This window comes from Ranitomeya imitator, chromosome 1, assembly GCF_032444005.1.
Source record: "Ranitomeya imitator isolate aRanImi1 chromosome 1, aRanImi1.pri, whole genome shotgun sequence".
Lineage (NCBI taxonomy): Eukaryota > Metazoa > Chordata > Amphibia > Anura > Dendrobatidae > Ranitomeya > Ranitomeya imitator.
Genome location: NC_091282.1, coordinates 131,226,071 through 131,244,912, shown reverse-complemented (window position 1 = coordinate 131,244,912; position 18,842 = coordinate 131,226,071). Strand labels below are relative to the sequence as shown.

The following is an 18,842-nucleotide window of genomic DNA, read 5'->3' as shown; positions in this document are numbered from 1 at the left end:
AGACTCATTGCCAGTTATCGCAAAGGCTTGATTGCACTTGTTGCTGTTAAGTGTGGCCCAACCAGTTATTAGGTTTAGGCAGAAATCACTTTTTGCCATAGGACCCTGTAGGTTTGGATTTCTTTTTCCCTTAATAACAAAGACTTTCATTTAAAAACTGCATTTTGTGTTTACTTGTGTTATCTTTGACTAATATTTAAATATGTTTTGTGATCTGAAACATTTAATTGCGACAAACATGCAAAAGAACAGGAAATCAGGAAAAGGGGAATCACTTTTTCACACAACTGTATGTGTGGATTTCCTGAAACAACAGGAAGTTAGAGTCTAAAAAACCCAAGTGGCCAGGGGAAAACTGCAAGATTACCATTAAAATAAAAGGTTTTGATAAGTAAATAGAAATAGGCTTAGCTGGTGAGGACCCACCGGAATCACTATAATTTCTTTCAGAAATTATATCAGAAATGTATTCAGCCCATACCTGGCAAAGATTACAGATTTTGCTACTAGCCCAATAATGGACCAAATTAATGAAAGTCCCTCTTAAGGAATTTGGAACATCTTATTCTAGTGGACTAAAGCTGCATTTACAATCAAATCTCTGACCAGTCTCACAGATCATAAAATTGGTCTGTGTTAGCCATTTACAAACATTCTTGTCTTTCTCATCTGTTGTAATTGTTCTGAATTAAAACATTCTATTTCTATATAATGCAGTCGTCTTTCAGATATCCGTTCATACGCTACAATCTTTGAATTTGGCACACGGATTTTTAAGCACTTGAGATCAACTTTCTAGCAGAAGAGACAGATTTCAATCAGATAAAATGGTCATTTACACAGACCACATTTGGCCTAATGACACAGAAATAGGTCAGATATCATATGTGAAAACGCAGTCTAAGAAACATCAGTCTTGACATTTTTTTTCCTACATTATTTAAAAGGGAATATGTCAGCAACTATCTGACCACTAAAATAGTAACAGTGACATGTAGGTAACTAAAGCCCCTATAAACATACATACGCATCACGTGACTGAGCCATATTGGCCGTTTCCCTCAAGCACGGGAGTGCTCACTTGTCTGAGCGCTTACTCATCTGAGAGCTCCCTCATCTGATAACATAATGTAGGGACAGAGACCCTGACTACAGTGATGTTTCGATAACTGGACTGTGTTTTGCTGTTTCAATACAATCAGTGTTTTATCAGTAGGAGATTATCACTACAGGACTAGATGCCCATGCCCCCAGCACTGATTAGCAAATCTCTGTCACTATTTAATGTACTCCGAAAACCGTGCTGTGGAGGGGCACACACAACTCAACAACTTCACTTTGACATTGTTTTCTCGTGACATATCAAACTTCATGATAGTGGTAAAATTTCTTTGATATTACCTGCGTTTAATTTGTGAAAAAACGGAAATTTGGCAAAAATGTTGCAATTTTCCAAATTTGAATTGTTATGCCCTTAAATCACAGACATATATCACATAAAATACTTAGTAATTAACATTTCCCACAAGTCTACTTTACATCAGCACAATTTTGGAACCACATTTTTTTTGTTAGGGAGTTAAAAGGGTTAAAAGTTGACCAGCAATTTCTCATTTTTACACCACCATTTTGTTTAGGGACCACATCACATTTGAAGTCACTGAGGGGTCTATATGCTAGAAAATACCCAAGTGTGACACCATTCTAAAACTGCACCCCTCAAGGTGCTCAAAAGCACATTCAAGAAGTTTATTAACCCTTCAGGTGTTTCACAGGAATTTTTGGAATATTTAAAAAAAAAAATGAACCTTTAACTTTTTTTCACGAAAAATTTACTTCAGCTCCAATTTGTTTTATTTTACCAAGGGTAACAGGAGAAATTGGACCCCAAAAGTTGTTGTACAATTTGTCCTGAGTACGCTGATACCCCATATGTGGGGTAAACCACTGTTTGGGCGCATGGCAGAGCTCGGAAGCGAAGGAGCGCCGTTTGACTTTTCAATGCAAAATTGACTGGAATTGTGATAGGATGCCATGTCGGGTTTGGAGAGCACCTGATGTGCCTAAACATTGAAACCACCACAAGTGACATCATTTTGGAAAGTACACCCCCCTAAGGAACTTATCTAGATGTTTGGTGAGCACTTTGACCCACCAAGTGCTTCACAGAAGTTTATAATGCAGAGCCATAAAAATAAATCATACTTTTTCAAAAAAATAATATTTTAGCCCCCAATTTTTTATTTTCCCAAGGGTAACAGAAGAAATTGGACCCCAAAAATTGTTGTACAATTTGTCCTGAGTACGCTGATACCCCATATGTGGGGGTAAACCACAGTTTGGGTGCATGGCAGAGCTCGGAAGGGAAAGAGCGCCGTTTAATTTTTCAATGCAAAATTGACACCATTTTGCAAAGTAGCCCCCCTAAGGAACTTATCTACATGTGTTGTGAGAACTATGAACCCCCAAGTGTTTCACTACAGTTTATAACGCAGAGCTGTGACAATAAAAAATCATTTTTTCCCACAAAATTGATATTTTAGCCCCCCAATTTTTCTTTTCCCAAAGGTAACAAGAGAAATTGGACCCCAAAAGTTCTTGTCCAATTTGTCCTGAGTATGTTGATACCCCATATGTTGGGGTAAACCCCTGTTTGGGCGCACGAGAGAGCTCGGAAAAGAAGGAGCACTGTTTTACTTTCTCAACGCAGAATTGGCTGGAATTGAGATCGGATGCCATTTCGCCTTTGGAGAGTCCCTGATGTGCCTAAACAGTGGAACCCCCCCAATTCTAACTGAAACCCTAACCCAAACACACCCCTAACCCTAATACCAACCCTAGCCATAACCCTAACCACGCCCCTAACCCAAACACGCCCCTAACCCTAATCCCAACCATACCCCTAACCCAACACACCCCTAGCCCTAACCACACCCCTAACTCCAACACACCCCTAACCCTAATCCCAAGCGTAAATGTAATCCAAACCTTAACTTTAGCCCCAACCCTAACCCAGACAGGAAAATGGAAATTAATACATTTTTTATTTTATTATTTTTCCCTAACTAAGGGGGTGATGAAGGGGAGTTTGATTTACTATTTATAACGGGTTCTTTTAGCGAATTTTTATTATTGGCAGCTGTCACACACTAAAAGACACTTTTTATTGCAAAAAATATTTTTTGCGTCTCCACATTTTGAGAGCTATAATTTTTCCATATTTTGGTCCACAGAGTCATGTGAGGTCTTGTTTTTTGCAGGATGAACTGACATTTTTATTGGTACCATTTTCGGGTACGTGACATTTTTTGATTGCTTTTTATTCTGATTTTTGTGAGGCCGAATGACCAAAAACCAGCTATTCTTGAATTTCTTTTGGTGGTGGTGGTGGGGGGGTTATACCGTTCTACGTTTGGTAAAATTGATAAAGCAGTTTTATTATTTGGGTCAGTACAATTACAGCGATGCCTCATTTATATAATTTTTTTATGTTTTGGCGCTTTTATACGATAAAAACTATTTTATATATAAAAAATAATTATTTTTGCATCGCTTTATTCTGAGGACTATAACTTTTTTATTTTTTCGTTGATGATGCTGTATTGCGGCTCGCTTTTTGCGGGACAAGATGACGTTTTCAGGAGGTACCATTTTTTTTTATATCCGTCTTTTTGATCACGTGTTATTCCACTTTTTGTTCAGCAGTATGATAATAAAGATTGTCTTCAGCCTCTTGATAATCCAGGCTTTGGATGCAGGGTGGATTTTTGGCATGTTGTCAGAGCTCAAGATGCAGTTCAAGTGAAGGTCTGGGGTGCTGGGTTTTTATACACACACACTAATCAACCGATCATTTACTGAGCACAGGTGAGGATGTAAACTAGTATTGGGTGCATTATATGAGCAGGCGACAAAACTTTTGTCTTGCCAAAATCTGACCATTCTGTGTCCATTAACTGATCAATACTTCTGCATTGATGCCAATTTATTTTCTTAACCTAAACCACATTTCGGAGGGTTTCAGCTTTCAAAAGAATAATTTATACAACCAATGGATGAATTTAACGACAGGTTATAAGCTTTTATTTACATAACATGGATAAGCGACATAATTTCTGTCAGGGAGCGTATAATCAAAAATGTGGTTTGCTGCCCATAACATATAAAGAGCATTCACTTTCTACTTTAGTCTAGAAATGTACCTTGGGATAATTCGTTATGAGCAACATGGTGTCAGTCAGGAAACATCTATCTGCTTAGAGCTCACTCAACATAAACAGGACAATACATAATGAAATAATTCTGACAGTTCAATAATAAAAAAAATCTTAAAGTAAAGTGTAAAGATACAGAACATCGATCTAGTATACATAATGTATTTTTTAAGTATACTTTTACCTTGTGAAGACTCCATCCACAACTCCCACTGTGGCTTCTTCTGCAGGGACATAAGAGCCTATTTGGGCCATGATGGTGATGAGGGCGACCTGCTTGATGTACGAGCTCTTCCCACCCATGTTGGGTCCAGTGATTATCATGACCCTCTCCCTGTCTGCCTAAAGAGAAGTGAGGACCCAGGCTTATTAATCCAGGACTTATAAGAAGCAAACAAACCTGACATTTTAAACAGTAATGCCTAAAATATAAAAAGTCCAGCATAGATTACAGAATGGAGATGCAATGAGAAAATTCCATAAAGGTTATGTGCAAATGTGAAGTATTTACAGCAGAAATTCCTGAACCATTTCTGAATCTCTTGGCAGGAAAAAAGCTGCATAAAATAGGTGCATTTTTTTTACATGCATTTAGTTGCAGATTTGTCCCCACTCATTAGTATGGGTGACATCTGATGCAAAAACCCTTAAAGAATGGACATGCTGCAGATTTAACCCCTTAAGGACCAGGGGTATTTCCGTTTTGCGTTTCCATTTTTTTCTCCCTTTCTTCCCAGAGCCATAACTTTTTTATTTTTTGGTCAAAATGGCCATATGAAGGCTTGCTTTTTTTGCGGGACGAGTTGTACTTTTGAACGACACCATGTCGTGTACTTGAAAACGGGAAAATAATTCCAAGTGCGGTGAAATTGCAAAAAAAAGTGCAATCCCACACTTGTTTTTTGCTTGGCTTTCTTACTAGGTTCACTAAATGCTAAAACTGACCTGCCATTATGATTCTTCAGATCATTACGAGTTCATGGACACCAAACATGCATAGGTTCTTTATTTATCTAAGTGGTGAAAAAAAATTCCAAACTTTGCTTAAAAACAAAATAAAAATGGTACCATTTTCTGATACCGTCTGATATTCTGATAGCGTCTCCACTTCTCGGGATCTGGGGTTGCGTGAGGGCTTATTTTTTGCGTGCCAAGCTGACATTTTTATTGATACCATTTTGGTGCAGATATGATCTTTTGATCGCCCATTATTGCATTTTAATGCAATGTTGCAGCGACCAAAAAAATGTAATTCTGGCGTTTTAATTTTTTTTCTCGCTACGCCGTTTAGCGATAATAATAATTTTTATTTATATAGCGCCAACATATTCCACAGCGCTTTACATTATAGAGGGGATTTGTGCAGAATCATTAAAGCATAACAAAAATCACAGTTCAAAATCAATACCAAGAGGAGTGAGGGCCCTGCTCGCAAGCTTACAAACTATAGGAAAAAAGGGAAACACGAGAGGTGGATGGTAACAATTGCTTTCGTTGTTCGGACCAGCCATAGTGTAAGGATCGGATGTCCATGTAAGGCTGCATGAACCAGTTAAAGGCCCGGGTCACACACAATGTGTAAAAAATCTGTCTGATTTTGTCTGCTGAGAATCGCACAAATGTTCTCCATATGGTGATCCGTATCTCATCCGTGTGCAATGCCAGGATACTTTTTTTCTCAAAAAAGTATCCGTGTGCCATCCGTATGTCATCCGTATGGTGAGATTTTCTCACACACTTGCAAAATGAGCAAATAATGGCTGAGCCTTTCCTGTCCAATGCCTGAGAATTTCTCGCAAGTCACACTGATGGTCCGTGTGCTGTGCAATTTTTTCTCGCACCCATAGACTTGCATTGGCGTTTCTCAGCTGAGATACGCGGACAATCGCAGCATGCTGCGATTTCACTCGCAAGTGTAATACGGACGAGAGAAAAAAACGGATGATGGGAGCTGCCCCCTAGATTAACATTGGGCCGAGTGCTATGCGATTTTTTATCGCACAGCACTCATCCGTATTACAGACTAGTTTGACCCCGACCTCACAGCCTAAATATGTAACAGTGCAGACACAGAGGGCTATTTAGATGCATAAATCATATGAGAACATGATGCGAGGAACCGGATTATGGTTTAAGTTTTTTTTTTTTTTTTTTTTTTGAATGGGTGACACAGGGATAGTTAGGTTAATGAGTTGAGGCGGTAGGCCAGCCTGAATAAATGCGTTTTTAGGGGACACTTAAGCGATCAGGTTAATCCTTTTTTTAATTGAAACATCAGGCACTTATTTTTAGTGTTTTATTTTGAACGGGACGAAAGGGGGGTGATTTAAACTTTTATAATCTTTTGATATTTACATTTTTTTTTTTACTTTGGCATGCTTCAATAGTCTCCGTAGTTAAGTAGAAGCTGCCATAACCCCATCATCTCTGCTACATACAGGTGATGATCAGATCGCCTGTATGTAGTAGAATTACACACTTGCTATGAGTAGTGATGAGCGAGTGTACTCGTTGCTCGGGTGGTCTCCGAGTACTTGTTAGTGTTCAGAGATTGTTTTCATCGCCTCAGCTGAATGATTTACAGCTACTAGCCAGGCTGAGTACATTTGGGGGTTGCCTGGTTGCTAGGGAATCCCCACATGTAATCAAGCTGGCTAGCTCTGTAAATCATTAAGCTGCAGCGACGAAAAAAATAAATCTCTGAGTACTTACAAATACTCGGAGACCACCCGAGCAACGAGCACACTCGCTCATCACTAGCTATGAGTGCCAACCACCAGGTAGCACTCATAGCAATCCGGCAGTGACAACCATAGGGGTGTCCAGGAGACCTCTGGTTGTCATGTTGACCCATCGACGACCCACGGTCATGTGACACGGGCGCCGATGGGAGGAGGTAATGACACGATTCCTGCGAGTGTAATGTTAAATGCCGCTGTCAGTTTGACAGCGGCATTTAACATGTTAACAGGTGGACGCTGTCCATCATTTGACGTTAAGGGGTTAAACCTGCTGCCATCAACAATACAACAAAAATGCGACAAAATTGCAATGTGTGCACAGCCCCTATGAGGTCACTCTTGGCTGTAATAGTGTTCCGCTATTTCAATCACTCACTAATGGAACATAAAGTAAGAGCAGAGGAATACATGCCAGACACAGATGTGAATAAATAGTTAACCTTTATTTGTAATAATTAAAAAAAAATATTAAAAACAGGGGGAAAAAATAGATAGGACTTACATAAAGATATACAAAAAGTACACAAATGCATGGAGAGTGGCCTTTACATTAGGATCATTCTCTTATGGAGCAAAGGACTCTTCAAGCGGTGCCACTACTCTGACAACCTCTTCTCAATCTATGTTTCCCAGAGTAAAATGCCACCCTGCTTTGAACAAGGTTCCTCCTCCTCCAAAACTAGCTGGACAGTTTAGTGCCTGGCCACTGTTGGTAAAGGAACTTACCTCCGAGCCGTATGTGAACAACTGGCCTAATAATGGTGTGAATGTTCCCTGTACCTCTTCCATGATCACCTGAAGCATTTTTTGATAGTAACGCTGATGATGAGGTCATCAGTGTTGGCCATGTCCGTGGAGTACTCGAAGCAGCACAACATGTCCCACATGGAGGCCCTCTCGTTGGTGAAGTGGGGTTGTTCCGCAGAGCACGCACCCGTGCGTGCTGCAGCTGAAACTCCACTATCAACTGCTGCCGCTCGCAGTCTCTCCAGCATATGTAGATGTTTTTTTATTTTACAAGGGAGACTACTTTATTAAAAAAGGGTTCTTTAGGCTGCCGTCACACTAGCAGTATTTGGTCAGTATTTTACCTCAGTATTTGTAAGCCAAAACCAGGAGTGGGTGATAAATACAGAAGTGGTGCATATGTTTCTATTATACTTTTCCTCTAATTGTTCCACTCCTGGTTTTGGCTTACAAATACTGAGGTAAAATACTGACCAAATACTGATAGTGTGACTGCAGCCTTACATAGTGGACAACTCCTTTAATATTCAGTTGAACACAATTGCTTAGCTCCATAATGATCATTGTTCTTTTGCTTTATAACCCACCTTTTTTGTGCCAATAAGTTAAGTACACGTATATGGAGAATATGGATAATATGGATCTGCTTCGAACTATAAATTTAGCTTAAAGGATAAGATAAAAAAATAAGTACTCTGAAAAAAATTGAGAAAAGTGCCAGTGAGGCATTAAAAATGTAGACTGCTCTTCTCCATAGCAACTGATTTCCAGAAGAAGCCTACATTAATATGGAAATAGAAACACATAGATGGCAAGTTTGCACTTTACAGACAACTGCAAAGTAACTCTATTATGTCAGATAATGCACTTACCTCCGCTAGCTTTAAATACAATGCAGGAAATTGAATATATCTATCCATGGCCGACTTCCTGATTGCCATAAACCGAGCATCACAGCTATTTAAACGCATATTTTATACACACACATTATACATACACACATCCATACGTATACACAAATGTTATAAAAAGTCTAACTAGAATACAACTTGAAAATTATTATGAAAGATGAAGGGAAAATGTTAATGTGGCTTGCGTGAGGTTGTTACGTCACACGAGCCCTGCGCCTAATCACTATCCCGGCCGTCGAACATAATGATCATCAACAAGAAGCCAGGACTGCGGTTGGTATCTGATTTCTTCTTGATGTTCAATTTGTTGAAGGCGGAGATGGTGAAGCCGTCGCTGATTGGGCACAGAACTCAGTGGACAACCTCTTTAAATTTCATTGCAGTTGTTCAAAAAAATTTGTTATTGACTGATGCACTGTAGTCAACCAATAGACAGTTAACAAGTGTTTGCAACCAATCTCGATCATGTTCATTGGTCGCCTGAATATTAAACGATCAGCCAACACACAAACGCTCCTTCGCCGGTTGATCACACCTTTCATGTGGTTATAAGTCATTGTTGTCAGCAGCACATTCTCTGCATAAACACGGATGGCTTGAGGACTGAACGTTCATATTAACATTTACTTGTCCCCATACAGTATGAAGTTAATGTCTCATGTAAATCAGCTTTTATACAACTATATTAGACAGCCAACACATACCATTAAAGGTTGGACAATCATTAGGTCTACAGCTTTAAATTTTTCTGGAGGTTTTGTTCCTTGTTTTGACTAATCCTACTTCCCAGTATCACACCAGTGGCGTAGCTTGAGCCTTAATTGCTCCCAGTGCAAAATTTCCTATTAGGCCCCCAAATATCACAGATCTTTAACAGTACTGGTCTTCTAATATGGACCAAAGAGACCTTTTGGGCCCCTCTAGGCCCAGGGTGAGACTGCAACCCCAGCACACACTACAGTTACGCCCCTTCTCAGCACCTATCCTCAAGTACCCACAGCAGGACACAACTGGCAATAATGAACTGCAGGCAAACGAACAGCAGCTCTAATGATTGCTGCATAAAAACAGAGCAAAGCAAGAACCGACCGACTGATGAATGCTGATCAGTGCTCCTTTCGAGCAGAGAATCTACCCTTGTAAAATAACCTTTAAAGAGAACCGGTCACCAGTTTTTTCTCATATAAAGTAGGGTCAGCACCTGTAAGCCCTGATATACAGCATTCTAGATTGTGATCTATATGTCCCCAATGCGCTATCCATAAAACAAAAATTAGCTTTAATTATACTCGCCTATGGGGCAGTCCGGTCTGTTGGGCGTTGCTGTCCATAATCGGGCGCCTCCTCTCTTCTTGCTTCGTGTGGATGACGCGTTCTACGTCATGCGCACTTTGGCCTTTCCCAGCGCATGCGCATTACAGTACTATCTTCTGCCCTTGGCAGAGAAGTGCGCCTGTAGGTGAATATTATAAAAGCTATTTTTTGTTTTATAGAGCGTCCATTGAGAACACGTAGACCGCAATCTAGAATGCTGTCACATAGGGCTTACAAGGACAGGCTTAATATTACTCACCGACAGACTGGTGCAGTTTGGAACATACTGATTCTGTTCTTCTAAGAGTAGATCGATCACAGGATGACGGCCGTTTTTAATGATTATTTCAGTTCCATGATCATGAACAGTTGGTCTGAAAATTAAATTAGAAACAATCTAGACGTAATCTGTAAAAAGCACGGCGTACATATACAAGATGCGGGAATGAGTAAGCAGTATTGCCGGTAGGGCGGAGACAAGGAAGGAACAGCAGGGGAGCGAAAACCTTGGATTACACAAGTTTGTTGGAGATGCAAGTTTTTATTTTCAAGGACAACTTTTCATAGAACTTCTAAGTTCTTTGCCTGTTTGCATGCACAACACAAACATTTTTAATGAAAAATAATAAATAAAACTTGCTGGTTAGTTTAGACACTTAATGTGAATTATAGCAATCAATTTCTCTGTATAATACATGCAAAATATTATGTTTTTTTTTTGTTTTTTACAAATGAGGGAGATAATCAAGGTGGTAGGAAGGAACAAGCTTCCTTCCCGTGAAATGGAAGGTCTTAAAATTCACACTACATAACTTTGTATATTCATCCGCTACAAAAAAAAAATAAAAAATGTGTATTTTCCAACGTCGGCCACTGTGCATTCCTTGTAATAGAGACAACAGACACTCAACGGATTACCTGCAGTAATCACTTTGCTTGGCCACTTCAGCCAATGAAAAGAGGCAGTCGGCAGTTGCTAGGTTATTCACAGCCTTCGATACTGAATGATAATGTTCCCCGAATTTACTAGAGATAAAAAAAAAGATTAATTTGAATCATACAGAAATAAATCTACCATTATGCAAAAGCTCCAGTAACCAAGAGGAGAGGATCCTGGAATAGCAATTATAGAAATGCTTGTTATATGGAGTGACATGCAGATATAACAAGTCATTTCATGTAGAGAAGTCTCTGCGATTCTTTTTCAGATACATTGTCCACAAAAAACCTCAAAGACGTGACCGGCAGCACAGAATTTAATGGGCATGTGTACAAGCCGAAAAAAATCACAGAGGCCTTTTATGTCATCTGTACTCCACTGATGGGCTCAGTAGGGAAAAGTCCCTGGATTACAGAAGTTACTGCTGCATGTTAAAGGCAACAACAATAATAACACTAACTTATGGAATTGCCACCATTTAATGTACCATATTCCATAATGGACTGGGGGAGGGACACTGCGTGGGGCAGAATGGAGAGAAAAAAAAAAAAAAATTCTGTCATTGTTGCTTGGATTTCGTTTTTACAACATTTCACTTTGCAATAAGAATAACAACAAAAATCGATTAACAAAGATACCAATTTGATACAGTTTTTGTCCTTTATTGCTTTTAAAAAATACAAAGTCTATTTATTATTTTAAATGTTTCTTTATTTACAAAGAGTAGCAATTATGTTTTGTTTATTCTAATTTTAAAAGCTTTCTTTTAAACTATTTTAATTTTACTAAAATCTTTCTAGAAGACTAGCATCTACTAGCACTTGATCACTTATACTTCTATATTTTTGTGTTGCATTAAATACAGTAGTAATTTTAATGATTTCTTATGGCTCTGCAGAAGCACCAAGCTGGTAGACTCAGGGGCATTCATTAGGCTCCAGGCTGCCACGACAACCCATCGGCACCCTACGATAACATTACTTGGATAAGTTTCTTTGGGGGTGAGAAGAGGACCAGATCCCGACACCATTTCATTCATAGGCACTCATCATCTGCCGTACATTTAGTACTGTACTTGGGGAGTGGTCTAAAAGAAAATGTCAATGTTTCTGCTCCTTGATGTCCATTATGACAAATTACATACACTTTATGCAAAGCATTTACATTCAACAATTGAGCCTAGAAGAAGAGCAGACAAGTTCTCAGTAATGTTTGGCCTGACCATGCAAGTCTCCAACCATTTGTCTTCTCTAGATGGTGATGATAAATGAAAATCAGGTACTCAAATAACCTCAAAAATAAATTGAATATTCAGTAGGAGCTCATATAAGACATAATTTAAGACCAAGTCTGCTTTTATCAATCAGTTAAAGATAAAAAACAAACAAAAAGGCATCAAAAACAGCACCAACCCATCCCACGAAGAAATACTCCTTGAAAAAGCACCCCACCTATTTTGTAAAGTCTACTTTTAAAGGGCAGAGAAACAGTTAAAGAAAAAAAAAATAGTATCACTGTCCTGTGACTGCAGCTTCCTGCCCGATCCTCCGCTTGCTCGCTCTAACTAAGGTCTTTTCTGGTCTTCCTTCATTCTGTTCAGGTGCTGAGTAGGCCTCGGGTGAATCATTTTATGACATGCTAAGTGTTTTTCAGTGAGGATGCCCTGGTGCAGAGTGGAAGAAGACCAAAAGAGACTGAAGTCAAAGGAAGCCAGTAGAAGACCAAGCTGGTAGCTGTGGCTGTGAGACAGGTGATTAGTCAGGAGAGTATACCATTCCCTTATTTTCTAACCCCTATATTTATCATTCCATGGGTCAGGAGAGACCCCATGGCATAATAAGGCACATTAGATTAGTATCCAAAAGTTTAGTTTTGGCCAAAATTGCGCAAAGTGCCAAATTTGAATGTTGCCAGATTTGCTGCATCACGACTTTGCTTTATTTTCCTTGGCGATCCAGCACTGATATTTGGGCAGTCCCCCAAATTGTTTGCAATTGCACCAATAGTTCCCTCAAGGGAAGAAAAAAAAAAGGAAGGAAGGATTGGCGCTAACTAATTGTATTAATGAATCAAAAGCACCACTCCAGCGTTTTTGTTTTTATCAGCATTGCAGTGGCGCTTCTAATCTAAGGTCCCTGCCCGTAGCTTTATACTCACTTTCTCAGCACCACTCCAGCCCCGTGGTTCCATCTTGTCCTTGCAACTTCTGAACAGTAAGCAATAACGGTAAAAATTTCTCAATGCAAGTCTATGAGAGCCAGAAAAATGTTTTCATAGACTTCCACTGAAAAGTGACCTCTAGCTAGCTCCAGCAAACACTGGAAGGATCCGGCTGGTCACAAACTTCTGGAGACCGACAGGAGTGGTGCTGATACAAGGTGAAGACGGCGTCTGGGAAGACTAGGGGCAGGGACCTTAGATTAGAAGCACCACTCCAGCACTGCAATAAAAAAAAGCTGGAGCGGTGCTTGGAAGGCTGTCTGTTGTTGTGCAAATGAATGGGCACAACTCCATAGAGGACGTCAATGACAAATAAGTGTCTGATTTCACAAACATGGAGTCTTTGGTCTGGAAACTGTATCCTCCTATCTGGACTACAATTTCCCAGAAATGGTAAATGAAGAGTGGAATAATCCATTGTGGTCTGACCGGTAAAGACCCTGCTGGATTGATATTATAAATGGATGTACATAGAGTTAAAAGAATGTTATCCTTTATTCAATCAACTGTTGATTTTGATATTTTTATTTGTTTTCGATTGGTCAACATGTAGCCGACACCACTTCTGCTATCATTCTACTTCCGTCAAAGCTTTCATCACTGAGCGATGATATCAGTAGATTTTTTATTTTATTTTGTAGCACTGAAAGAGAGGGATTTGGTGCATGACAAGTAATTCATTGATGTTTTCTTCCATTCGTAGCAGCGCTTCAACATCACGAGTATTTTTTTGACCTGTTGAATCACAGCAAATCTGCTGTGTGGAGTAGAGGTCACTTTTAATGTTTTTTTCAATGCAATTCTATGAGACTCAAAACAAGGTTCTCAGTCTCATAGACTTGCATTGAGAAAGTAACCACCTCTACGCACAGCAGACACTGTGTGATCTAGCAGTTCACAAACGCGGTCACGTGATGCTAGAGAGGACTGGTGTGCTGCGGAAATTGGCAGAAGATGATGACCTGTGAGAATGTTAACGAATTCATTACACTGACGCTCATCACCACTACGAAAGGATGAGACAAAAAGTTTCACCGTAGTGGACCTAAAAGCCAACCTGTCAGCAGGATTTTGCGAAGTAAGCTACAGGCATTGTGATGTTGCCACTGTTACACTGATATAAATGATACCTGCAGTGAAGAACTCCATCTTCTGGTTCTTCTGTAATTATTGTTAGACTTTTTCAGTTAACGAGATGCTCGTTCTCTGGGGCGGAACTGTAGGCAGAGTCTTATCTTGGTGCTCCAGGCCAGAGAAACCAAGAAGAGACCTGCTCACAGGCTGCCCGAAGCACAAACACGTGCCTCATTATTGAGACAGACTGTTTGTTCCACAGTTGATACAATGTACTTTTCTTTGGGAGATTCATTTTTTGTGTCTGTGAATATAGAGCTGATGTGATTTGCAAAAAAGCTCCAATTTTGTCTTATCTGTCCAAAGCACTTTCTCCCTAAACTTTGTTGCTTATCAATATGAATTTTTGCAAATTCCAGTCTCACTTTTTATCATATCAACAGTGGTATTCTACTTAGCCGTCTTCTATGAAGTCCACTTCCAAGCCAAGACAGGGACAGACACTCTGACACTAATGTACCATCTCGAATCTCTTTGGAAGTTGTTCTGGGCTCTTTGGTTACTATTAACATTATCTGACTCTTCAATTTGTCATCAATTTTCCTCTTATGGACACAAACAGGGAGGTTGGCTACTGTCCCATAGACATTAAACTTCTAAATAATAGGTGCAACTGTAGTACCAGGAACATCAAGCTGTTTGGAGATGGTCTTATTGTCTTTATCTTTGACATGTTTATATATCATTTTCTTTCTAAATCTCCCGAGACAACCCTCTTCTCAGTTTTCTTTGGTCCCTGTTAATTGTGGTATACACGATGATTCCAAACAGCACAGTGACTACTTTTCAGCATTCAAATAAGTAGACTGATTATACGTTTGTAGACACCTGTGATTCTAGCTACAGGACACACCTTAGTTTCACTTGTCCCTATGAAATTATTTTCAATCTTTTCTAGGGTGACCATAATTTATGTCAAGCCCTTTTCCATTAATTTTATTTATTTATTTTTATTGAATTTTTCTGTTGAACCACAACACAAAAACAATATCTGCTTTTCATTTGTTGATATTCAGTAAGTTTAAATTGAAAATTACTTTGTTAGTTCCAATCTATTTCAGTGATCGCTTTTGGTTTTTCTTACTTTAACACAAGGGTGCCAACAATTTTGTCCAGATGTGTAAGAATGTCTAAGAAAACATGATTGTTTTTTTTTCAGGACATTAAGATATAAAAATAACAGAAAAAACACACTCACCAATAAATGGTCACAATATCAATATTCTTAAATATAGATACAGTTGTAGCCAAAAGTATTGACACCCCTGCAATTCTGTCAGATAATACTCAGTTTCTTCCTGAAAATCATTGCAATCACAAATTATTTGGTATTATTTTCATTTAATTTGTCTTAAATGAAAAAACACAAAAGAGAATGAAGCAAAAAGCAAAACATTGATCATTTCACACAAAACTCCAAAAATGGGCCAGACAAAAGTATTGGCACCCTCAGCCTAATACTTGGTTGCACAACTTTTAGCCAAAATAACTGCGACCAACCGCTTCTGGTAACCATCAATGAGTTTTTTACAATGCTCTGCTGGAATTTTAGACCATTCTTCTTTGGCAAACTGCTCCAGGTCCCTGATATTTGAAGGGTGCCTTCTCCAAACTGCCATTTTTAGATCTCTTCACAGGTGTTCTATGGGATTCAGGTCTGGACTCATTGCTGGCCACCTTAGAAGTCTCCAGTGCTTTCTCTCAAACCATTTTCTAGTGCTTTTTGAAGTGTGTTTTGGGTCATTGTCCTGCTGGAAGACCAATGACCTCTGAGGGAGACCCAGCTTTCTCACACTGGGCCCTACATTATGCTGCAAAATTTGTTGGTAGTCTTCAGACTTCATAATGCCATGCTCACGGTCAAGCAGTCCAGTGCCAGAGGCAGCAAAGCAACCCCAAAACATCAGGGAACCTCCACCATGTTTGACTGTAGGGACCGTGTTCTTTTCTTTGAATGCCTCTTTTTTCTCCTGTAAACTCTATGTTGATGCCTTTGCCCAAAAAGCTCTACTTTTGTCTCATCTGACCAGAGAACATTCTTCCAAAACGTTTTAGGCTTTTTCAGGTAAGTTTTGGCAAACTCCAGCCTGGCTTGTTTATGTCTTGGGTTAAGAAGTGGGGTCTTCCTGGGTCTCCTACCATACAGTCCCTTTTCATTCAGACGCCGACAGATAGTATGGGTTGACACTGTTGTACCCTCGGACTGCAGGGCCGCTTGAACTTGTTTGGATGTTAGTCAAGGTTCTTTATCCAACATCCGCACAATCTTGCGTTGAAATCTCTTGTCAATTTTTCTTTTCTGTCCACATCTAGGGAGGTTAGCCACAGTGCCATGGGCTTTAAACTTCTTGATGACACTGCGCACGGTAGACACAGGAACATTCAGGTCTTTGGAGATGGACTTGTAGCCTTGAGATTGCTCATGCTTCCTCACAATTTGGTTTCTCAAGTCCTCAGACAGTTCTTGGGTCTTCTTTCTTTTCTCCATGCTTAATGTGGTACACACAAGGACACAGGACAGAGGTTGAGTCAACTTTAATCCATGTCAACTGGCTGCAAGTGTGATTTAGTTATTGCCAACACCTGTTTGGTGCCACAGGTAAGTTACAGGTGCTGTTAATTACACAAATTAAAGAAGCATCACATGATTTTTCAAACAGTGCCAATACTTTTGTCCACCCCCCTTTATGTTTGGTGTGGAATTATATCCAATTTGGCTTTCGGACAATTCTTTTTGTGTTTTTTCATTTAAGACAAATTAAACGAAGATAATAATAACAAAGAATTTGTGTTTGCAATCATTTTCAGGAAGAAACTGAGTATTATCTGACAGAATTGCAGGGATGTCAATACTTTTGACCACAACTGTAACCTAACTGAAAGAGAGGTCATCAAGAGGGCTTTTTCTTTGGTTGGTGGGTTTTCTTTCATAAACTGCTCACTTTAGGTCCGTACATATTATTTCTATGGGATTAAAATGAGAACTTTGACTTAGCCATTCCAAAACAAATTTTTTTCATCTTGCAACAATTTTTGTAGAACAACTTGTGCGCATTGGGTTGTTATCTTGCTGCATGACCAATGTGATCTTGAAATTCAGCTCATGGACAGATGTCTTGACATTTTCTCTAAGAATTTGCTGATATAATTCAGAATGGTTTCATCAAAGACAATCTGTCCTGGCCTAGATCCAGCAAGATAGGGCGAAATCATGATACTATCACCAGAGTGTTTCACAGTTGATATGATGTTTTTAAGCCATAAAGTCATTTTTTGTCTCTCTCAACATACGGCTTTTATTTTGTTCTCATCCTATGACAAAACATTGTTCCAATAGCCTTCTGGCTATCTCTTTGCAATCCTGCCATGCAAACCAATGTTGCCCAAAGCTCCCTGATCAAAAACTCATGAACATTAATATAAACTAATGTGAGAGAGGCTTTTAGTTACTTAAAAGTTTCTATAGTTTATTTTGTGACCTTGTGGACTAATAGAAGCCTTCTGACTTTCTCTTGTAATGACCTTTGTTGACCCTGGGGAGGGTAATAATGCTCCTGAATTTCCTCAATTTGTACACATTCTGTCTGACTGTGGATTGGTAAAACCATTAGGCTATGTGCCCATGATCAGGAATAGCAGCGGTTTGGAGGTGGCGCATTTGAGCTGCGTCCAAAACGATGTGTTTTACATCAGAAGCACAGTGGATGGGATTTATAGAAACTGTACCTCTATTTACCGCTGCGTAAACTCACTAGCGGTGTGGGTTTACGAGCCTCAGAATGTCAATTTGCTGCAGTGGATTTTGACCAATTGAATGTCACTACATGCGGTGAATCTGCATGCACTGACTAACAAGTTCGGCATTTGGGAAGTAGCGAAAATACGCGGTGTCCAAAGCGTTGATATTCCTGATCGTGGGGACATCGCCTTACAAATAGTTTTGTAACATTTTCCATGCTAATGAGCATCAACAATTATTCTGAATCTCTTCTGTGTAAAGTTACAATTGCACAAACGTGTTGTGAAAATCAGACTCTGATACATCCCAGTTCCATTAAACAAAACAGGTTGCCCACTCACACCTGATTTCAATCAATGGGAAGATGAACACCAGACTAAATTTCACTTTAAATTATCTGCGAATCCTAAAGATTCACATACTTTGTCATTCACAGATATATGATATTGGATCATTCTCCTCATTTAAAAAAATTACAACAAGTTCCAATATTTTTGGCTCATTTGTTTTATTTGATTCTCATAATCTACTTTTAGGAATTGTGAAAAACTTTCACGCACCACTGTATAAAGCTTTGTCACTTCAAATACATAGTGGTTTCTTCAATCAACTGATTGTTGGGGATGCAGGCGGTCAGCTCTCCAACCGATTTGATATTGATTAACCATCCTACTGACAGGTCACTGATATTAAAGTCTCCTATTACCTCTTTTTTGTTTTTATGAATTCACACTAAATAAGGAAAGCTCTTAATAGACAGGCATAACCAATTCCTCAAGTAGTTTTTCCCTGATATGACCAAGGGTATGTTCACATGTACATTTCTGTAGGTAAAATGCTGCAGCAAAATCTGCAGCGTAATTTATAGATGCAAAAATGGTT

The 18,842-nt window shown here is 39.3% G+C and overlaps 1 protein-coding gene and 1 long non-coding RNA gene across 4 annotated transcripts in view; one reads left to right on the top strand and one right to left on the bottom strand.

Annotated features, from left to right (window-relative positions):
* MSH3 (mutS homolog 3) overlaps nucleotides 1–18,842 on the bottom strand; it is a 289,806-nt gene that overhangs the window by 74,935 nt on the left and 196,029 nt on the right. For all 3 annotated transcript variants that reach the window (XM_069751007.1, XM_069751017.1, XM_069751025.1), the window contains exons 18-20: nucleotides 10,846–10,953; nucleotides 10,187–10,301; nucleotides 4,399–4,556 (exon numbers count right to left, since the gene is read on the bottom strand). In XM_069751007.1, the coding sequence (XP_069607108.1) occupies nucleotides 4,399–4,556; nucleotides 10,187–10,301; nucleotides 10,846–10,953 (381 nt within the window). The remainder of the gene's footprint in view (nucleotides 1–4,398; nucleotides 4,557–10,186; nucleotides 10,302–10,845; nucleotides 10,954–18,842) is intronic.
* The window catches only part of LOC138664380 (uncharacterized), a 314,860-nt gene that overhangs the window by 164,202 nt on the left and 131,816 nt on the right, over nucleotides 1–18,842 (top strand). The window lies entirely within an intron of this gene.